This window comes from Anarhichas minor, unplaced genomic scaffold, assembly GCF_050575085.1.
Source record: "Anarhichas minor isolate MPS153535 unplaced genomic scaffold, ASM5057508v1 ptg000040l, whole genome shotgun sequence".
Lineage (NCBI taxonomy): Eukaryota > Metazoa > Chordata > Actinopteri > Perciformes > Anarhichadidae > Anarhichas > Anarhichas minor.
Genome location: NW_027466486.1, coordinates 4,001,022 through 4,020,685, shown reverse-complemented (window position 1 = coordinate 4,020,685; position 19,664 = coordinate 4,001,022). Strand labels below are relative to the sequence as shown.

At 41.5% G+C, this 19,664-nt stretch overlaps 3 protein-coding genes across 4 annotated transcripts; all 3 read left to right on the top strand.

Moving 5' to 3' along the window:
• Positions 1 to 199: 199 nt before the first annotated feature.
• Positions 200 to 1,134, top strand: LOC142968658 (cocaine- and amphetamine-regulated transcript protein). Its single transcript, XM_076108632.1, has 3 exons — positions 200 to 334; positions 575 to 655; positions 1,027 to 1,134. Exons 1-3 carry the CDS (start codon positions 200 to 202, stop codon positions 1,132 to 1,134), a joined length of 324 nt encoding a protein of 107 aa, XP_075964747.1.
• A 655-nt stretch (positions 1,135 to 1,789) lies between these two features.
• LOC142968247 (microtubule-associated protein 1S-like) lies at positions 1,790 to 12,159 on the top strand. Its single transcript, XM_076108050.1, has 10 exons — positions 1,790 to 1,952; positions 3,902 to 3,997; positions 5,072 to 5,154; positions 5,480 to 5,617; positions 5,958 to 6,447; positions 6,693 to 6,779; positions 6,864 to 9,358; positions 9,901 to 10,042; positions 10,194 to 10,411; positions 12,004 to 12,159. The coding sequence occupies exons 1-10, from the start codon at positions 1,790 to 1,792 to the stop codon at positions 12,157 to 12,159; spliced, it is 4,068 nt and encodes a 1,355-aa protein (XP_075964165.1).
• A 3,247-nt stretch (positions 12,160 to 15,406) lies between these two features.
• Positions 15,407 to 19,660, top strand: LOC142968539 (interferon-induced protein 44-like). 2 transcript variants are annotated; one of them, XM_076108444.1, is made up of 8 exons: positions 15,407 to 15,545; positions 16,480 to 16,991; positions 17,181 to 17,232; positions 17,697 to 17,892; positions 18,123 to 18,275; positions 18,401 to 18,572; positions 18,794 to 18,894; positions 19,018 to 19,660. In XM_076108444.1, the coding sequence occupies exons 2-8, from the start codon at positions 16,511 to 16,513 to the stop codon at positions 19,267 to 19,269; spliced, it is 1,407 nt and encodes a 468-aa protein (XP_075964559.1). In that variant the 5' UTR covers positions 15,407 to 15,545; positions 16,480 to 16,510; the 3' UTR covers positions 19,270 to 19,660. The 2 variants fall into 2 exon arrangements, with proteins under 2 accessions (XP_075964559.1, XP_075964558.1); XM_076108443.1 differs by lacking the exon at positions 15,407 to 15,545 and having other exon boundaries at positions 16,908 to 16,991; positions 17,181 to 17,236.
• The last annotated feature ends 4 nt before the right edge of the window (positions 19,661 to 19,664 follow it).

Genomic DNA, 19,664 nt, shown 5'->3' with positions numbered 1-19,664 from the left:
GCTGAGCAGTGTCACCAGTGTCGAAACCTTTCATGAATATTTCAGAGGGTGGCTGATGTCAACAGCAGCCGTAAAGCGCCTATAAAGAGGGGGTCCCTTTACAGAAGACCTCCAAACCTTCACAGAGCAACCGCAGACTTCCCACTCCACTTTTCTCCACTCGCCAAAAAGAGACTGCTTCAATTTTTGTGTCAGCACCATGGTCGGCGCTCGGGCTCTCCTCCTCACGGTCACCTGCTGCTGCGCCTACCTGTGGCTCGCTCATGCAGAAGACTCCTCCATGGAGACGCGCTCGTTGGATTTCCCTCTGAAAACCCAACAGGAGAAAGACCTGGTGAGAGATTTTACCAGGGGTTTGGATGTGAAATGTCAGCAGGATGAATGAAGGCTGTTGAACGATGCGCAACAATAAACATTGTTCGAGAAAGTGACTCTCTTACAAAAAGATTAATAGCACACGCATAAAAGAAAACGTTGATCTTTTAAATTTAAAGAATGAGTTTTCCTCAAAATGAACACGTGTCAAGTTTTAATATATTTGATGAATATTTTACTTTTTGGCATTTCTTTGCAGATTGACGCGTTGCAAGAAGTTTTGGAGAAGCTGAGGAGCAAAGAGATGCCCTTAGAGAAAAAGCATGGTTGGCTGCCTTCGGTAGGTGTAAGATATTATAAAACTGCTTAATTAGTTTGCATTTCCAGGACAGAATATGTTTATTTATAAATACATTTGAAAAAGTCTATGTTTGTGAAATTCATTGAATTTATAACATCTACAAATATGCTAAAATAGAAGATTTTCGTAGATGTGATTTCTGGTGTCACAGAGCATATTTGACGAGGATTTGTCCTGTTCATAAAATGTATTTTGTAATAAGTGTTTGAACATGGAAATCAATGCAGACACATAACTTTCTGACTTTTGTATGACCATTACTTTTGAAACACAGTTTTTTTTTAATGAAGAAAACGAGTGAACAACAATATCCCTATTTTCATGAATTTATGTTGCTTTTGTCGTTCCAGTGTGACGCCGGGGAGCCGTGCGCTGTGCGTAAAGGCGCGCGCATTGGCACGCTGTGCAGCTGTCCCCGGGGTACTACCTGTAACTTTTATGTTCTCAAATGTTTGTGAAGGAAAATAATGAGAAAAATGAATGACATATGTGATTATAAATGATGTTTTTATTTGACAAATTTAGACTACAAAATGTTACGTTATGTTTTGAATAGATCTAACGTGTTCTTCCACCGTGGAAGCTATTTGTGTGGGATTGTGGCATCTTGTGAAATACTTTGTATGTTTTTGTCATAAATTATTTTTCCCCCTGTAATTGTGTTTGTTGTTCCTGCTATGGGGGGAGATAGCAAAGCTATAAGCAACGATTTCTAAACACATTTGTAAGATACGGTCAATAAATAAACTAAATTATATCCAAGTGTTTGTGTATCTGTTGCACTGTTATATACAAACGAGGGGTTACAGTATGCAGTATTATAAAATGCACCACCTCAATTGTAGTCTAGAAACTGGAGGATCGTAATTTCCCCGCAAAATCCTTGTTGGAAAATTGCTTTTGATTAAAATTACAGCACCAAAAAACACTTATGGGACGACAATAAAGAAAATATATATTGATTCGTTTTTGCCACGCGTCATCAATAATGCCGCCTCTCAACATTCAATAATGCACGACTGCATCCCGGCACACCAGCTGTCATCTCTCTCTGCAATAAAAAGCGCTGTCAGGATTTTTCAATGACATCACATCCAAGAGCAAGTTTCCAACATGGCGTCCAGCCGGGTGTCGGAGAGGGAGGTCCAGGAGGAGTCGAGGCGCGCTGCGACCGCAAACCCCGACTTGAGCCTCCACAAATACTCCCTGCTCATCATTGTAGGACGGACCGCAAACCTCAGACAGACGGGACCCATCAGCAGGGAGATTGAACGAGGTACGTTTACGTCAACGCCTCTTAATGCTTGCTGCATGTCGTTTTGCTTTTCTCTACATTTGGATAAAATACTCAGAAGCCTGCAAGTTCTCGTCGACTGATTCATCATCGAGGATGCTACACTGACCCCATTGCAGTGTTTATGTAATTTTATTCACCCCGCTGATCGGAGGATGCGTCATCTGGCAATACTCCACAATCAGCATCACCTCACCCCTCTGGGCACATTATAATTAAAAGCAGTCTGCAGCGGGTGGTTTGTCTTTTTTCTCAGTATATCGTTATGCAAGGAGAAGCTTTGGGGGAAATGTTGCATGGCGAATATTCAGTCCAACATAGCCACTTGTAAACGATGTGCCATAACCTTTGTGTGCTAATGTACAGCTGTAACTGTGGAGACTGCAGGCAGTGGTAGACAGACTGTGTTGTACTGTGTAAGCAAACAGCTATAAATGCAGATTTGAGTGCAGACAGTTTATGTGCATACAGGCTGTAGATAGATAAGGGAACAGCGGAAACACGAGACAGATACAGATATTTATCATTTAGGCCTATAAACATTTCATGGCTGCATCTCCAAAATGTCAGTTTTTCATGAACTAAGAAAAACAGCCTTGTTTTCAGCAGTGTGACATCAGGCATTTTTTAAAGGTTTTCGCAATGTGTTTAAATGGTTTATTCATCAAAAGAATAGTCTAAAGTTAAAATCACCAAATGGTTTTCTTCTTTCTTATCTGTTGTGTAATACCCTCACTGGCCACTTGATTACAGCTGCTCTGCCATCAACGTGAACACTTTCACAAAGCTTATGAGTTTTCAGTTTATGTTGATACTATCAGATAATTCTACTTTAGGTTTCTTATGATTGTTAATTTAGTGGTGCAGTTTTACTAAATATTTTCGACCCAACTCAACCCCTTTCCATTTTCTTGTAATGAAAAGTTTCAGTCCCAATACATTGAAAAGAAAGAACCATATGTTTGAATTTTGACAACATTTAACTATTACACCTTTGATGGTCTTCATGTAGACTCCAGTTAATAATCTGTTCCATTTAGACGTTACTCATGATTTGCGGCAAAAAATAGAATGAGAAATATTTACCATTTTAATGTTTTTAAATGTCCAATACTTAAATGGATTACTTCAGTGTAATCAAAAATGTCTCCTATCAACTTGTACTTATACTTGCATAAATGCCTAAATCGACATACACTGGTGTTTGAGTTTTGTAATGGAAAATTTCTACTTATATTATATTGTCTAAATGCTTAAGTGCTTGTACTATTGCTCTGAACTTAACATACATGCTCAAATGTATCTTGCTGTTTGTGTAATAGAAACTTGATATTCTTATGAGTAGAATGGTTTTATTTACTTGTTGTGATACATGCAGTCTATCATAAGCTTGCATCATGAGACTTGTGATCCATGCAGCAGCTGACTGCCTGCCCCCATATCCTCTTCTTCTCTGTGTTGGATAACAAGTATTGTATATTCACATGTCCTATGCCTTAAGGATAAAACATATATGTCTGTGTGTCTGTTGTAACAGATAAAGCACCTCTTATACTTTACTACCATGGCCTGCACGGCCTGAAACAGGATGTTCCAGTAAACAGGCCCCAACCCTTGATCACTCTTGTATATAACTGTGTGTGATTTTTACTTCTGGAGTGCACAATTCTACAGAGTCTGAGTGACGCTGTGTAACTGTGCCTCTTCTCTGGCCAGAGAATAAATACTTTTGAAAGGCAAGTTCTGTTTGATAATATTCTTCATTTCAGCTTAAAAAGACTCAACAGCGGGTAAAATCATTTTCCCACCACAGTTTACTAGAAAATGTACTAATTTCACACTGTGTTTTGCGAATATTTGGACCCTTATGTTGATTTTGATGGAGTGAAACCGATTGTTGCCCCATGTGACGGTGTATTTTATGTCTCCAGGTATTCAGTCATGGGACATCGACTTAAGATCCTGTAACCTGAATCTCTATCTCCAAGAGTTTCTCTCCCAACACACGGCGTCTTTCAAGGGTGCAGGTCAGTAATAATAAGTTAATTTGACCCTTTATCGCGAAGAAAGCCACGTGCTCATGGTAACTCTCCAGTTCGACTGGTCTAGGGTCCACAAGGAAGGAAGGAAGGAAGGAAAGTAGAGGCGCAGTCGAGTGATTGTTAAACATGGGTGGGCCTGTCGAACAAAAAACAATGGAGAACTGTAACCAAGCTGTGCCACCTCTCTTTCTGTATGCAGCCTTTTAGTATGCAGAGCCAAGGACAACCAGGGAAAAAAAAAAAGGGAGGACAAATAGCAGCCAAAGGTTGCCTATGTGGTAAATATTACTGCAGCTACTTATCCTTTAATAATGTTTGAGCTTACATGTTATTTTAGGGTTTTGTAAAACAATTAGGCCTTTTGTTTTAGCTTCAGAGGCTGTTGGGCAGATTTTGTTATCTTTGCACCAGAGCCAGGCTAGCCGTTTCCCCATATTTCCAGTCTTTATGCTAAGCTAAGCTAACCGGCTACTGGTTGTAGCATCAAATTTAGCACACAGACGCGAGTCAGGCATTGATCTTCTCACCCAAGTCTCGGCAAGAAAGCGAACCAATTTAATTCCCAAATTGTCTTGAATCACAAAAATGTTTCACATTTAAACTCGTGCATGCTGCTGTATCACAAACCGGTGAGCCAGTGACGAATGGCAACCACTTTTGATTCTGACTTAAAGAAACGTTGGTAATTATTTGAGTCATTATTTTCCAGTTGGCTGTGTTCCCTCTGTATCCTCAAAGGTTGATCCAGTTCCCCTCAGACTGGATATTCACTGCAGATTGAGTTAATTTGGCTGTTTGTCATGTTTGGCATCTCATCCTCAGACGGTCCCTCTGACTCAGCTGTTCTTCCTTCCTCTTTTTCGTTGAGGGAGTCAATCTCCCGCCCGGGTATCCCAGTTCGCTTTTTTTAATTTATTGACTTCTTTGAGTTCCGCTCCTATTTGCCTCTGGCCTCTTGCCCCCTGCTCAGATCTGACTTCAGCTCTTGTTATCTTCCCCTTGGCTGTCTGCCTGTCTGTCCCTTCATTTCTATTCTCTGTTTTTTCTCTGCCTCCTCAGGGCAGAAGTGTCTGCGCCACAGTACCAGAGTGTTGGACACTCAGGTGCTGATCAGTCCATCTCAGGAACAGGTTCATTCAGAGGTGAGGGGTTTCAAAAATAGTTGCAAGAATTCAGATTCTTATTTATTTCTTTATTTATTAAACCAAAGATATTTAATTAGCAATAATATTAAAAAAGGTTTTACCAGAAAATAATCACATTTAAAAAGGTAAATAGTATTTTTGCTTGTGACTCAAATGTGATAAATAAATTATGAAAACAGTTACTTTTAGGCTGATTGAGCTCAAAAGGCCTGTTATGGATTATTCTCACTCTCCTTGTATTTTATTTGTCTCTGAAGCCTTTCTTTTACAGTTGATTATGGGGAAAAATAAAAATCTTACCATCTCTGTCTGGCCTGGTCAGGTGTTTGCTCTGCTGTCCAGGGAATCGGCCCATAAGCTGTTAATCTTGGCTGGTCAGAGCGTGGAGGAAAGTGGAGACCTGCTGTTTCACAGAGGACTGTTCTCACCACAGCAGCTGAAACAAATACTAACAGAGCAGGTACGACAAAGCGTCTCTCTGGCTTTTATTTTCCGCACCGATAAATGTTTGGATGCTTTTTCAGCTGCTTTGAATTGAGTAATTGTTTCATAGTTTATTTTACTGCTAAACTCAGAAATCATCAGCAGCAGCTTCTGCATTAAATATAAACAAACGTGTCATCAAGATGGGGAAGAGAAGCTGACCTATATTGGATTTAGGCAGACTCGGATGTTAATATTTGAGAATCAACAAACAGCTAATATTCTATTTATTAATTTTATGATAATTAACATTGGCCCAGCTGGTTCATCATTTGGCCTGTATACTAAAGTATCTAAAAAAAATGCTCTGATTGTAGTTCATCGATCAAGAGAGCTCTGCCGCCTCCTCCAAACTCAGTTTGACCCTCGGCTGTCCCAACATCGGCCAGTGGAGGAAGATTCTCTTGGGGAACCAGCCTTTCACGCTGCACATCAATCCCCCAGAGGTGCTGCCTGCCATGGAGGCTCTAGGGGAATTCACCTCCCTCATCTCTGGTACTCTTTCCCCTCCATCTCCCTTTGACCTCTTGCCTCCTCCCATCACCGTGGGTTTTCTCAAGCTGTCCCGCCCCTGCTGCTACGTGTTCCCCGCTGGCCGCGGTGACTGTGCCTTTTTTGCCGTTAACGGGTTCACGGTGCTGGTGGATGGCGGCTCGGACTCTCAGGCCTGTTTTTGGAAGCTGGTCCGACACCTCGACCGGGTTGATGCCGTTTTGTTGACGCACATTGGGACAGAAAACCTCCTCGGGGTCAACGTCTTCCTGGAGAGGAAGGTGGCTGAGTTGGAGCTGAGCTCTGATATCAAAGGTAAGAAGCCAAGTCCATTCAATCGTAAAGCCAAAAATCACAAATTTGCCTCAGCCTCAAACTATACAGTCTTTTTACCAGATGTCCACCTGTATCGGTAGACCCTTGGTTTGGATAAGTAAAAACTTTTAACGGGGAAAAAAAAAGTAAAAAAAAGTTTGGGATGTGTGTGTATTCATCTTTACCCCTTTCGTGTTCAAATTCCCCTTTTGTCTCCGTGTCCTAATATTCTTTTATCTGAACAGATGACTCGTCTAAGAGGTTAATCTCCCCAGAGCTTGGAGTCGTGTTCTTAAACGCCCCCAGCAGGCTGCAGGTGGATGAACAGCCTTGTGAGTAATGCAATAAAACTTACTGAAGTAATTTCTAATGTGAGTGATTGCCATCAAGTTAAGTTGTCATTCTTCTCATGTTAGGTGTGGATAATGTACTGAAGAGCACACACCAGGCGGCCCTAACCCTACAGTTGTTAAAGAAGTTAGACATCAGACCACAGCCATTGTTTCGCCCGCAAGGGGTTCCCATTGAACCGCTAACCCTGTTCCAGAAGATGGGAGTGGGACAGTTGGATTTATATATCCTCAGCCCTGGCAAAAACAGCCAGGAGTACCAGGCACTCATGCATAACTGGCCTGACGCAGTGTCATCAGCATCCAAATCCCAAACTCTCCCTCTCACCACCCTGGCTTCAGTGTCTGCCCTGCTGGTGTGGCACCCAGCGTGTCCCCAGGAGAAGGTAGTCAGGGTGCTGTTTCCTGGTGTTACCCCACAGGCAACGCTGCTGCTGGGGCTTGAGAAGCTAAAGGGACTGGCCTTCCTCCAGAAACCCACAGTGACAACTGGGGACATGGAGAGACTGGGGGAGGACAGAAAGACCAAGAAGACAGAGAACCAGGACAGTGGCAGGTCACAGGGGAAGGAGCCAACACCCAAACATGGAAAAGAGTCAGGAGTTAAAGAAGAGGGAAAGGAGGTACTGGTTAGGGAAAAGGGAAAAGTATTAAATGGACCCACTTCAAGAGATGCTGATAAAACCAGAATCAAAGACACAGGTGTGAAGCAAAGAGGAGCATTGTCCGAGAATAATACCTCAAAGAAAGGAGGAAGGAAGGATGGGAAAAAGGAGAAGAAGCTTGGGAATAACCAGGAGAATGGTTTTAAGAGGACCAATCAGGGGATACATGATGTTCTCCCTGTCAAACCAAAGAATGGAAATAAAACTAAGCTCAAAAAGGAAGCAACAAATGACTCTAAAACAGGGGTGAAAAAAACAAGAACACCATCAGGAAAGGATGCAAATAATGGAAAGAAGGTAAATGTAAATACTGCAACAAAACCTGACACTGGGAGAGTTTTGGAAAGCCCACAGCCAGGGGTTTTTAATACAGAGCAGCACAATCAAAAAACAGCGAAAGAGTCTGAAGAGAACCCCTGTGGCTCCAAGTCGTCTACCCCGGAGGATATGACAGACGATTTTCTCAGGCTCCGGGAGGAAACTGAAAGAGGTGAGGCGCAGGTGGAAACGGCAGATAAGGCAGATAAGGCAAAGCAAAAAATCAGTGAGCCAGGAAATGAAAAGAGCCTTGGAGGCATGAGCAAAGAGAAGAGTATTGTAGCTGAAGAAGCTGCAGGGATAATGGGAGGAGCGAGTGGTGATAATGGAGCGCAAGACCAGGCTTGGACTGGAGAGAAAGCTGATGTAGACCTGCAGAATGCGCATGGAAATGCTGCCAAACCAGCAAAGGTTATAGGATTTCCATCTCCACTGAACAAGGCACCAAAGAACGAGTGCACAGTCCAGCTAGACTTAACCCCGACCGAATACACTCTCCTGGACGGGGCTTTGAGAAACAGCCCTCCCTCGCGATCCTCTCCAGAGAACCAGGCCCCTGTCAGCCCTGACGGTCAGACCGTAGAGCCTACCTCCCCTGATTCACGGCCCAACAGTGCAGGCCACACTCCTTACTGTCTGTCCCCAGATGATGTGTGGTGCAATAGGGCAACTCTCAACAGGTTACAGGCCCAGATGGGGGACTTAGAGTCAGCTGATGACCACCAGCCAGATGGATCATCCAAGCAAAGTGAGGGGCAGTCCAAAAGCAATCCGGAAAGTCACACAAACCCAAGAGAGAGGCAACTAAGTTTCCTTTCTTTGGGTTCATTTAAAGAGGGACCTTCAGACCCCTCTCCCTCTTTCACTAACACCACCACCACCACCACCACTACACACTCCATGCCAGCAGAGGTGAGCTCACCTCAGTCCACAGAAGTAGACGAATCGCTGTCCATGTCCTTGGAGCAGGGACCAACTACTGTGAGTCAGAGAGAGGGGGATGACAGTGTTCATAACTCCCACTCCAATGGGGGCCATTTTACTGGGATGTCTTTACCGATAAAGAAGCCTCCAAGATCTTTAGGGCAGGGTTCAGAGATGGGTCGGCCTCCAGCTCCTAACTCACTTAATTTTGAGGCGTCAAATCACGATGTGGATCTATGTCTGGTTTCCCCCTGCGAGTTCAAGCATCTTAAACAGCCTGACTCCAGCTCGGGTGCTAGCGAGCCCTCCAGAGGAGCCTTCGTTCCACATCATCATCACGGCAACAACAACAACCCCAAGGATGCATCACCTAGTGAGTCGTGTGCCCCCGTCTGCACGGAGGACTGCCCATCCACCACAGCAGATGGATGTCTGGACTCAGATGAGGATGAGTCGAGCAGTGAGCCGTCTAATTCTCCCCATAATCTCCGCTCTAGTCAGGCTCTGCCCCCAGACCCTCTTCCAGCCCCTCTCAGGGACAGCCTGCCCCTACCCCCACCTCCGGACACATCAATGCCTGTTCCTCAGTCTGAATCCGACGCCAACGGGAAGAAAGCAAAAGCCACTGGAATGCGGGGGAAAAAAACTCCAGCTGTGAGTTTGTCTTTTTAACATAAAGTCTGTGTAATATGGTGCATGAGTTCACATGTGTATTTAGGAGATTTTTTTCCTGCCCAATACAGATTCAGATACCTGAACTTGCATATCGGCTAGTATCGATCCAATACCAGTGTGTTAAATAGTCGTCGCTACTCGTTTTACTGGTGGGATTTTCCAGTATGAAATATGGCCAAATTGGTGACATTTTGCTAGCTCTGGCTAACGTTACAGTCTCCTTTAGCACTCTCAACAGAGATGAGAAACAAGAGAGGGATGGCGATATCGGTATTGTAACAACTCCAGTATTCAGACAACATTTCTGGTTAACTTTTTTTATATTGTAGCTTGAATCAAGCCTTAGTGCCCTCGTGCCATACGGAATCATAAAAGTATAACATTGTGTCAAATTTAGGTATTTAGTCCTGTTCAGTTTTTAACATTATTATGATTTTGAGGATACAATTAATGTTTATTATTATGGCTAAATTGAAATCTAACATAAAACCTTGTGTACACATTTGCTTTTCTGTTGCCAGGTGGTTGAGGCCTCCCAAAGATCAGGCTCAGGGAAAAGCAGGACAGGGAGCCAAAGTGGAGTCACAAAGGGGAACGTCTCTTCTACTCGTACGCCTTCGTCCAGCACCCGCTCAGCACCAGCAAAATCCTCACCCAATCCAGGTAGGAGGTGTAAAACGTGAATCGTACTAAATACTGTAGAATTTATCCAATACCTTTCCCTTTTCCCCTTGTACTTTACAGACTTGATGTGTGTCCAATGGTTTGTATTGAAATGTCTATCAGCAGTTTATCCTCTCTCCCCCGGTCACAGGCTCCAAGTCCAGCTCTGTTGGTGAAGTCAGTGTGTACGTGGACCTGGCCTATATTCCCTCTGGAGCCTCCTCTCCAACAGTCAGTGTGGACTTCTTCAGATGCATTCGCTCCTCCTGTTACATCATCAGTGGTGACAGCCAAGAGAAAGAGGAGCTAATGAGGCATACACTGGACGCACTACTGGATGCCAAGATGTCCTGGCCTGACACTATGCAGGTAGAAACACGCACACGATTAGATTCTTGTACATTGAAACATACATTACTTGATGTTGGTGGTTAGCTTATATAGCAATAAGCCCTTCTGAAGAAAAAATAAGCTCTGCTTGTTTTCAGCTCAGATAAAGAATTATTTTTGTCAGATTTAAATGACTACAGCAGCCATGAGCCTTTGACAGCACACAAACAGCTGATTGATTCTTGCCGTTGTTGAATGCCAAGAAAATAATCTCTAATCTCAAATCAAAATGATAAGATAAAACAACAATTAGCCCATTTTGTCAGAATTCAAAATAACTGCCATTCAGGCAGTACTCATACACTGTTTGTAGTTATAGTCATGAAAAGTAATGCACTATAATTCGTAAATAACCCACGTAATCCATTTGTATGTAAGTAGTTTTGTTACCTAAACAGTTTCTGCACAACGGGGGCTTTTGTTGCTGGACATTCATAGGAAAATGCACCAGATATCATACGAACCGTTGTATGAGGATACTTTGTCCTGTTAGCTTTTGAAGCTAAGAGTCATGGGAGCCGCAGCTGTTTTTTATTTATCTGTCGAGTTGCTCACATTTTTATTAGTTTAGCTTTTCAGAAAGAGACCCACTGTTGCAAAATATGTGTACTGTAATATATGGTAAGTCTATTTACAGTAATAGAGGCGACAGTACAAATAATGTAAGAGAAGCTAACCTGGAAGAGGTGTGGGTCTTCAGCTCTCTATATATTCAGTTTAGAACAGCTATTAGACTGTTGACTGAAAGTATATTTGAGATTTCAGTTCAGTAGTCCACATACGTTTTTTGTCAGACCGTAATTTAAAAGCAGATTTGTTTTCTTCTTTCATGCTTTACTTATTGTTTTGTGGGTTCTGAGTAAATCATGCTCTCCTGAAACAGGTACAGATATAGGTAGGCAGGCAGCTACTGGTCCAGGTTAAGGTTCCAGTAGCTAGTTTCAGAAGCTCAAAAGCAAAAACAGAAGACAAGAAACCAGCATTGCAATTTTGACCAACTGGCAAGGAGTGAGTGGAAAATGGCCGGTTAAATATCTGCAGAGCTGATGAGAGAAAGTGGGGACAGGTGAGCAGTTGGGCAGGGAAAGTCAGGCGACTGTGACTGGAGGGAAAGGGGTTATTGCAGGGCAGCAGGGAGTGCCTATAGGAGTGAGTGAGTGAGATGAGATGACTGGGATGGGAGAAAAAGTCTGAGGGCATCTGGTGGACAGGAAGAGAATGGCAATGGTTTGAGGAAGCGGGAGGGAGGGACAGAGAGTCAGAATGAGCCCATAGATCCACCTCTGACAGTGCAAAGATGATCATACAGACAAAATGGTGGATACAGAACATATACAGAAATCGATTTCAACTAATTAAACTGAAGCCAGTGCCTAAATTTGCTGGCAACTGGAGCCCAAACTGCAACCTATGCATGACTGTCTGCAGATACGGAAGTCATATTTTAATGTGTGCAAATGAATGACTTGAAGACTGTAGCCACGGATACTGACGAACGACTGAAAGTGATGGGAGTCAAATGTAACCTACACTGCAGATAAATTTCCTCCCTTTTATCCGTCTATCCGCAGGTGACAGTGATTCCTACCTTCGAGTCGGTGCCGATGCAGGAGTGGTACCAGCAGACCCTGGACAGACAGAAGGAGCTGGGCATCACCGTTCTGGGATCCAACAGCACGGTCGCCATGCAGGACGAGACCTTTCCTGCATGCAAGATAGAGTTTTGAAGACTTGGGGATGCAACGACGGAGGGTGAATATGAGCTGAAGGACAGAAGAGTGTGTAGAGAGAAAAAAAGAGACAGAGTTACAGAAAGTTAGCAACAAATATTATGGGGAATTAAAGAGAATATATGGCCCCTTTCTGCACGAACACAACTAACATGGAACTTTCACCCATTCCCCTACTGGTTAATCACTTCTTTGTGGGCTACTTTTGCACCAAAAAGCCCTTCCTGTGGGGGAGTATTGCATGATTTTTTTTCGACCCATGACCCTGTGCAAAACAGGAGAGGAGATCACACTGGTTGTAAGAGAAGCATGTTGGGGTGCAAACGTGTGGATCCACATGAAAGCTGTGATTTTAGATTAGTCAATATATATAGCATACACGGGGTTAAAGGCACTTTGTGTAGGCTTGTTTTATTAATGCATTCAGCACTGAAGAGTGATAGTAGTGCTACGTTTAAGGGTCCATTTTGCTGCTTTTCATGCCACATTTACCAGTTGACGTCCCTTTTCCAGATACTCCCAAATGGCAGGAGTGTGCAAACGTTTGTTTATGAAAGCATTGTGGTCGCATTGTATTGCTTTTATTCATAAAAATGATCTTTGTCTGATTTGCACAGATAATGTATGTATCGTAAAAAGAGAGTCTTGCATTGTACTTGTAATGAAGAGTTCCCAGTGTGTGGTCAGGTGTTTGTTGTGAGCACTGTAAGCAGACACGAGGTGAGCTGTGCGGTGTGTTGTACCTGCTTTCAACAAGTATTGTGCCTCAGTGGCTTCACTGTTGACCTTGCCATCTCCGCAGAGCAAACTGACGAGATGCGATGTATCTGATGTTGAGTGATAATCTGAGATTATTGAATCTGAGATCATTGAATCTGAGTGTGCAACAACAAATCTGTCGACAGGGATTAGAGTACCAGATTAAGTTTGATAGCATTACAGCAATCATCTCATTAGGAACGGTACTGTAATTGTAATCCATTACAGGAGCTTAAAATCATGCTAATCAGGAATCCAACAGCAAATGCTTTTGTAGAAATTGATGTTAACTTGTAATCTTACTAAAAAAAACATTAAAAGTGATGACATGTATTTAGATTGTTGATATGATAATATAGTTTATCGTAGACAAATATTTCGCACGGCATAAAATCGTAAGTGAGTTTAATAACAGCTTTCTATGCTGTGCTCTGTCAATACGAATAAATTAGATTGCGTTCATATTTGGAATAAAGTAATCCTGATACGGTAACTGAAATTACTGAATGGCTGTAATCAAATCGACTGCGGTACACTCCAACACTGTATTTTATGAGTCCCTAATTTCCTGGAAAGTTTTCTGGAATTAGGTATATTATTTGTTAATAGTTGTTAATTATTCCAGCATACAGTTTGACACATGTAAAGGGAACATTTTCCAATAATAAAAGACTAATGAATGAATATTTACTGTGGTCTAAATGGAGCAGTTCTTTCAAGGAAATTATTCTGGAAATATACAAATGCTTTTCCTGTAATTAGTATCAAATTATTAAGATTTTTCCTTCACAGGAAATTATGAAGACATTACAAATCTGTAAAATAAAGCACACATATGTAATGTGATGGATTACATTGTATTCTCTCCAGACCTGTCTGTCCACTGTTTTTTTTTTTTTTTTAAATTTCCTTTTGTCCTAGTCTGGATGTCCAAGAACGGGTGTCATATTCTGGGATGTAAATCAATCACAACTGATTGTCTCAGTTCACACAAATGTGGCACACAACAGTTTCCTCAATACCAAAGCATGAGATCACAAAGACGCCACCAACCACTTTCCCCTTCGTCCCCAAATACATAAAACAAATGTAATTTTGTTTCTGTATCTCTAAATGATCAAAAAGACATTTTATAATTATATAAATTCACAGTTAAACTTTTATCATAGGATTGTACTATCCTTGAGATTTGTTTTATTTTGTGAAGTCATAGTTATTTTCTTTTTATTACACTCTTCTGCAAAAGGCTGCCAGATTAAATTATGTATTGGCCACGTGGGGATGAAGTAGAGCTGTAATTGATTGACAATTACTTGAACCACAAGGTAGCAAAGTGAATAGTAACTATGTGTCCCGCATGTATAAAATACTGTATGTACTGTATGTTGTTTCATTCATGATATTCATGAAGACAGAGAGTAAAGCACTGTGGCAGAGCGGGGCGATGGGATGAACAAGTAGAACCTTTCACTTTGTAATTGTCTGTAAGTAATACATACAGTAACAATGTCCAAATGTGTGGGTTGTGGGGCCGGGACTAATGTATGAATAAAGAATGTGCATCACCATTCAAACGTGTCTGTTGAGAGTCCTTGAAGTGCAATGCTGCCTTGTGGATGTTGAATAAATTATGAATGTGTTGCAGCTCAAACAAGTTAACCTGCTCCTTATTTGCAATAACGTTTTCTTCATCATTTGCTGCTCTGGTGTGTGTGTGTGTGTGTGTATGTATGTATGTATGTATGTGTATATATATGTGTGTGTATATATATATATATATTAACGCGTTAACTTGCCCAGCACTAATATATATATATATACACACACAAGAGGACACAAATGAAAAAGCTAAGACAAACTTACATCATCAGTTTACAAAGTATCACAAAATCATAAAACCAGTGATGGTGCACATGTGTACAATTTTGTCATAGGCTACTTTATACTTCTACTCCATTGCATTTCAAGGGGACATATTGTAATACTGTGTACTATATTTATGTTACAGCCATACTATACTTTTCAGATCAATGCTTTATACAACAACACATGATACGTTTTTAAAATATACATTACAAAACAGTATAAGTTGTGAAAATAAACTCTACCTTGAAAACAAGAATCAATAACAATATTTTAATGTTATGCGTATCTGATAAATGTAACACTCTGAATGGGGCCATTTTGCATAAATGATTTAAAGACATTTTGTTGGCAAAACTTTTTTATGATTACTTGATGATTTTTTAATAATAAGTCAGTCAGCCACATGAAAACTAACTAGTACATCCGATACACTGCCGGTCTTCCGGCAACACGTCACCTCGCGAGATTGCAGAACGAGAATTCCCCTTGAGCGAATTCTGTCAATTAGTGGAATAGCAATTAGACCCTGGTCTCTTAATTGTCGTTTCCTCGTTCCTCTCTCCTCGCATGGTTTCCTCCACGCATCCCTGGTGGGAGGGACTAAGACGCAAGGAAAGGACCCAAGTGACGGAAACTTTTTTTTTTCAAACCACAGTAGTAGTTTCATTTTCTTTTTCCCTGGACGGAGAAACAAAGATCAAATTAACTACAGCAGCCTGCTGCATTCTACCAAAAGACTTTTAGGTATTTTACTGCAGGTGAGTTTGATAATCTTCAACTGCATCGACTGTTATTCGGTATGTGTCATTGGTTAAGTTTCAATTATCGATCAGTGCGGTTTTGTCCGTCGATATACTTACGCTTTCTCTTTGATGCATTTTCCATCTTTTCATCATCTTCTTAATAACAAAGAAATACAGTTGTGGGATGCTGACAGTATTTGCCGTAATGTTTACATGATGTATCATGGAAATTAATACAACCATTAGGTACAGCTACGACTTATATACCTATAACAAAGCACAAACGCCATTTTACACGTGACAGTCAACGTTTTTTTCACATGGAATTGTAAAGGTACATCTGATATCTCATGTGAAATTAAGCAGTGGTGGAAAGTAACTAAGTGAATGTACTGTACTTAAGTGCAATTTTTACTTGTACTTAACTTGAGTATTTCTACTTTAGGCTACTTTATACTACTCTACTGCATTTATCTGACAGCTGGAGTTAATAGTTTCTCTTTCTCTTTAATTTTCTCTTCCCCAACCAGTCAATTCACAACTCCTCAGATTTATTTTGTGACCCTGTGACGAGTTAAAACTTGCTACAACTCAACCAGTTACAACAATTAAATCTTTTGAAATCTTTGCACCAGTATTCACAATATGTCAGCTGCACGCCAATATGTCTGATAAAAACTCTGCACTCAAGTTTCACATTTTGAATGCAGAACTTTAACTTCTAATGTAATATTTTCACATTGTAATCTTGATAGTAAGACGTCGCCTTTGAAAAACATTTCTCTTGTTGAATACATTTTATATGAGGTTGCATGTGATTTTGGACACTTCACATCATATTTAGTGATCATATTTCACATGCCAACACTTTTTGCTTTTTTAAGTAATGAAGATAATGCCTTGTTAGAAAACTCTACCATGATATCTAATCATAGTGCTGCATCTTCAGGTGTGTTTGGACAATCTACCCTACAGTCGTCATGCCTGTCATTACTTCAAGCCTGTCTGAAGATCAGCAGAAGAAGCTGCTCTCTCTCCTGGGTCATGTCAGGATTCACCTGCTCTACAAAGCCAGCGTCCACGGCTTCACTGCTTTGGCTTTTCACAACCGCTGTGACACACAGGGGCCCACTGTCATCGTCGCCTACAATGACGGTGGCTTTGTCTTCGGGGCCTACACCTCTCAGGACTACGCCCAGAGCGGAGCGAAAGTCTCTGATGAGGAGGCCTTCCTCTACAGCCTCAGCGCAGGAGGAAGCAAACCACTGAGGGTGGCAGGTATCAACCGACAGTATGCTTTCACAGATGAAGCCACCGGTCCGAATTATGGTGCCTTGGTGTTCCTGCATGAGGACGTTGCTAAGATCATGTCCAAACCAGGGGAGAACTTCACCTTTAAGGCTGCAGAGATGCACGGAGAAGACTTGGCACTGACTGAGTTTGAAGTGTATCGAGTTGAAGGTGTGTGGTGATAAGGATGTGTTTTATCTTTTAAAGTAAGTTGTTATACTGAATTAGCTTATGCGTTGATTCATTTCTGCAATGAACTGACTAAGAATGGCATTGTTTTATTAAAGTGGACTGTAGCAAACTAGTGTTGAATAAAATATGTCATCATGTTTCAATTAACTTATATGAACATTCCTGCAGGTTTGGGAGATCTTCTGGCCAAACCGTGGAGGAACATTCGCTGGACTGCGAATACAGTATGTAGAAATCTTTGGCAACTTTTGCCACAATTAATAAAAAAGGTGTGACTCGAGTAAATGGCAAAAGTAAAGAACCAAGTGTCTAAATCCACCTCTTATTTAATGGTACGACTAACTTTGCTTTAAATAGAAAAATATGTACACATTTTGTATTATTGTTGTGAGATTGTCGCCTATTTTAATTTGTAATTTAAAGAGAAACTTAACAGCAGCTTAAAGTCTGGTCTTTGTCGACCTCCAGTGGTTTAACTCCTCACTTTGCTGCAGTGATGTAGAACTGTACTCCAAGGTGTGTAGGTACACTGTGACATCACTGTTGGGTGTGGTTACAGGTGCAACACGCTTGAAACCTTCAATCTTTCTACATTAAACATGACCATTAAACTAATCCTCTGCAGCTAACTTGTATTAGAGATGTAGGCTTAAATGTCTTGTGTATCATCGGTGTTCCCTCCAGGAGAAGGCAGCAGTTGATGAAGGACATTCGGAGCTATAATCCTGAGATCAAAACAGTCCAACAAGCCCGAGTGTTGTTGGTGGGGCCCGTCGGGGCCGGCAAGTCGACCTTCTTCAACTCCGTCAACTCGGTGTTTCGAGGCAACATGACATCCCAGGCCATCGCTGGTACAGCAGGGAAGAGTGTGACCACTCAGGTGCTGGCACAAGTTTTACTCTTTGTGATACTCTGCAGATATGTCCGTTGTTTTTGCTGCAGCCTAATCGTGAATGTCAGCTTATAACCTGCAACAAAAACAGCAGAGAAAAACATGAAAAAGGACAATATTTTACATTTTGTAGTTCATATACAGGTTGACATGCTTTGATTGTAATATGAACGGATTCCACATGCTCTAATTATACTACATTTATGTCGCTCCTGCAGTTCCGCACCTACACCATCAAGGCAGGGAAAGGTGGTGGAGTTGTTCCTCTGATCCTGTGTGACACAATGGGGCTGGAGGAAAACGCTGAGGCTGGTATGAACATTGAGGACTTAGTCAACGTCTTCAAAGGTCACATAAAGGATCGCTACCAGGTCTCTTATAACTATCTACCTAATTGCCCACATCTTCATGTAACTGATTTCGTGGTAAGAATGTAGGATGCTTTGTTGAGTGATTAATAACAAATGATTCTCTTTCTGCTTTATTTGTTCCTCAGCTTAATCCCTTAACGCCACTCCAGATGGACTCTCCTGGCTTTAAGAAGCAAGCGACCCTGAGTGATGCGATTCACTGTGTGGTTTATGTGGTCGACACCTGCAAGGTCTCCCTCCTCACCCAAGAAATGCTGGACAAGTTTGCTGACATCCGTAAAAAGACCAACAACCTGGGTTAGTAGTATAAGAATATTATTTTTATCGTGGTTCCACCATTTCACCGTTTATATCTTGTTAGTTTTTTTTGTGTACAACAATTAATTTAGCCTTTTCCCATGCTGAATTATATTTCTCTTGTTGCTGTAATGAATCTTAGGGTCAGTAAACTTTGACTTTATCTTCTCGGCTATTTCAATCTGGTCTTTTCTACTACCTTTTCTTCTGCTCTCTTATAGGAATTCCTCAGATTCTGCTGATGACTAAAGTAGACGAGGCCTGTCCGCTGGTGGCAGAAGACTTAAAGAATGTTTATCGCAGTGTTTACATCCAGAGGAAGGTAACAATCATCATGTTAAGATGCTCAACACAATCATGAGAACAGCGATGCTGTAATCAATGACTTGTTTTTGTGTTGGCGTTGAGATTCTAACCCATGTCCATTTATTTTGCCGTCTTTCAGGCACGGGAGTTGAGTGAGTTTTTTGGCATCCCGTTGTCCTGTGTGCTGCCAGTGAAGAGCTACAGTGATGAGCTGGAGCTGGACCAGAGTATTGACATACTGCTGTTGACTGCCGTGGAGCAGATGCTGAACTACACAGACAGCTTCTTTGAGAACCAGGTTATCGAGGACCAAGAGGTGGTTGATCATCAGGACCTCTACAGATCCAATGATCTTCCAGTTCTATCAGAACAAACCAAACATCATGTCTGAAAGACAGGATCACGATTTCCCATATCTCAATAATTCAAGCCAATGAGTCGGTTGATCAAATATATCAAAAGAAATGTGTGGTTGTTTAAATAGTTTAACTTTTGATATATATATGCCAGCAGTATAACATTACATTACAGTCATTTAGCAGACGCTTTTATCCAAAGCGTAACAACAACTAAAGACAAAGGAATGGTGCCGATTTCACACAACTGAATATGTTCATACTTCTTTCTGTAGTTTGGGTGAATTGACTCTTACATCAAGTTCAGTGTTTACGTTAACTACTTTTTTTTTTACTGTTTAAGCGTGTATTTTCTGTTAAAAATGCATTATCTGTTATCTGTATGTCATTATACAGTCAGACAATGGAAATAAATGGATTAAGGTCTTTG

Bases quoted from the DNA above. Each gene is read 5' to 3' on its own strand.
- LOC142968247 (XM_076108050.1), top strand. From the start codon at position 1,790: ATGGCGTCCAGCCGGGTGTCGGAGAGGGAGGTCCAGGAGGAGTCGAGG. The intron at 3,998-5,071 runs GTCAGTAATAAT...CTGCCTCCTCAG, and splicing joins GGCGTCTTTCAAGGGTGCAG to GGCAGAAGTGTCTGCGCCAC. The intron at 5,618-5,957 runs GTACGACAAAGC...CTCTGATTGTAG, and splicing joins AACAAATACTAACAGAGCAG to TTCATCGATCAAGAGAGCTC.
- LOC142968539 (XM_076108444.1), top strand. From the start codon at position 16,511: ATGCCTGTCATTACTTCAAGCCTGTCTGAAGATCAGCAGAAGAAGCTG. The intron at 17,233-17,696 runs TACAGTATGTAG...TGTTCCCTCCAG, and splicing joins AACATTCGCTGGACTGCGAA to GAGAAGGCAGCAGTTGATGA. The intron at 18,895-19,017 runs GTAACAATCATC...GCCGTCTTTCAG, and splicing joins GTGTTTACATCCAGAGGAAG to GCACGGGAGTTGAGTGAGTT.
- LOC142968658 (XM_076108632.1), top strand. From the start codon at position 200: ATGGTCGGCGCTCGGGCTCTCCTCCTCACGGTCACCTGCTGCTGCGCC. The intron at 335-574 runs GTGAGAGATTTT...ATTTCTTTGCAG, and splicing joins CCCAACAGGAGAAAGACCTG to ATTGACGCGTTGCAAGAAGT. The intron at 656-1,026 runs GTAGGTGTAAGA...TTGTCGTTCCAG, and splicing joins AGCATGGTTGGCTGCCTTCG to TGTGACGCCGGGGAGCCGTG.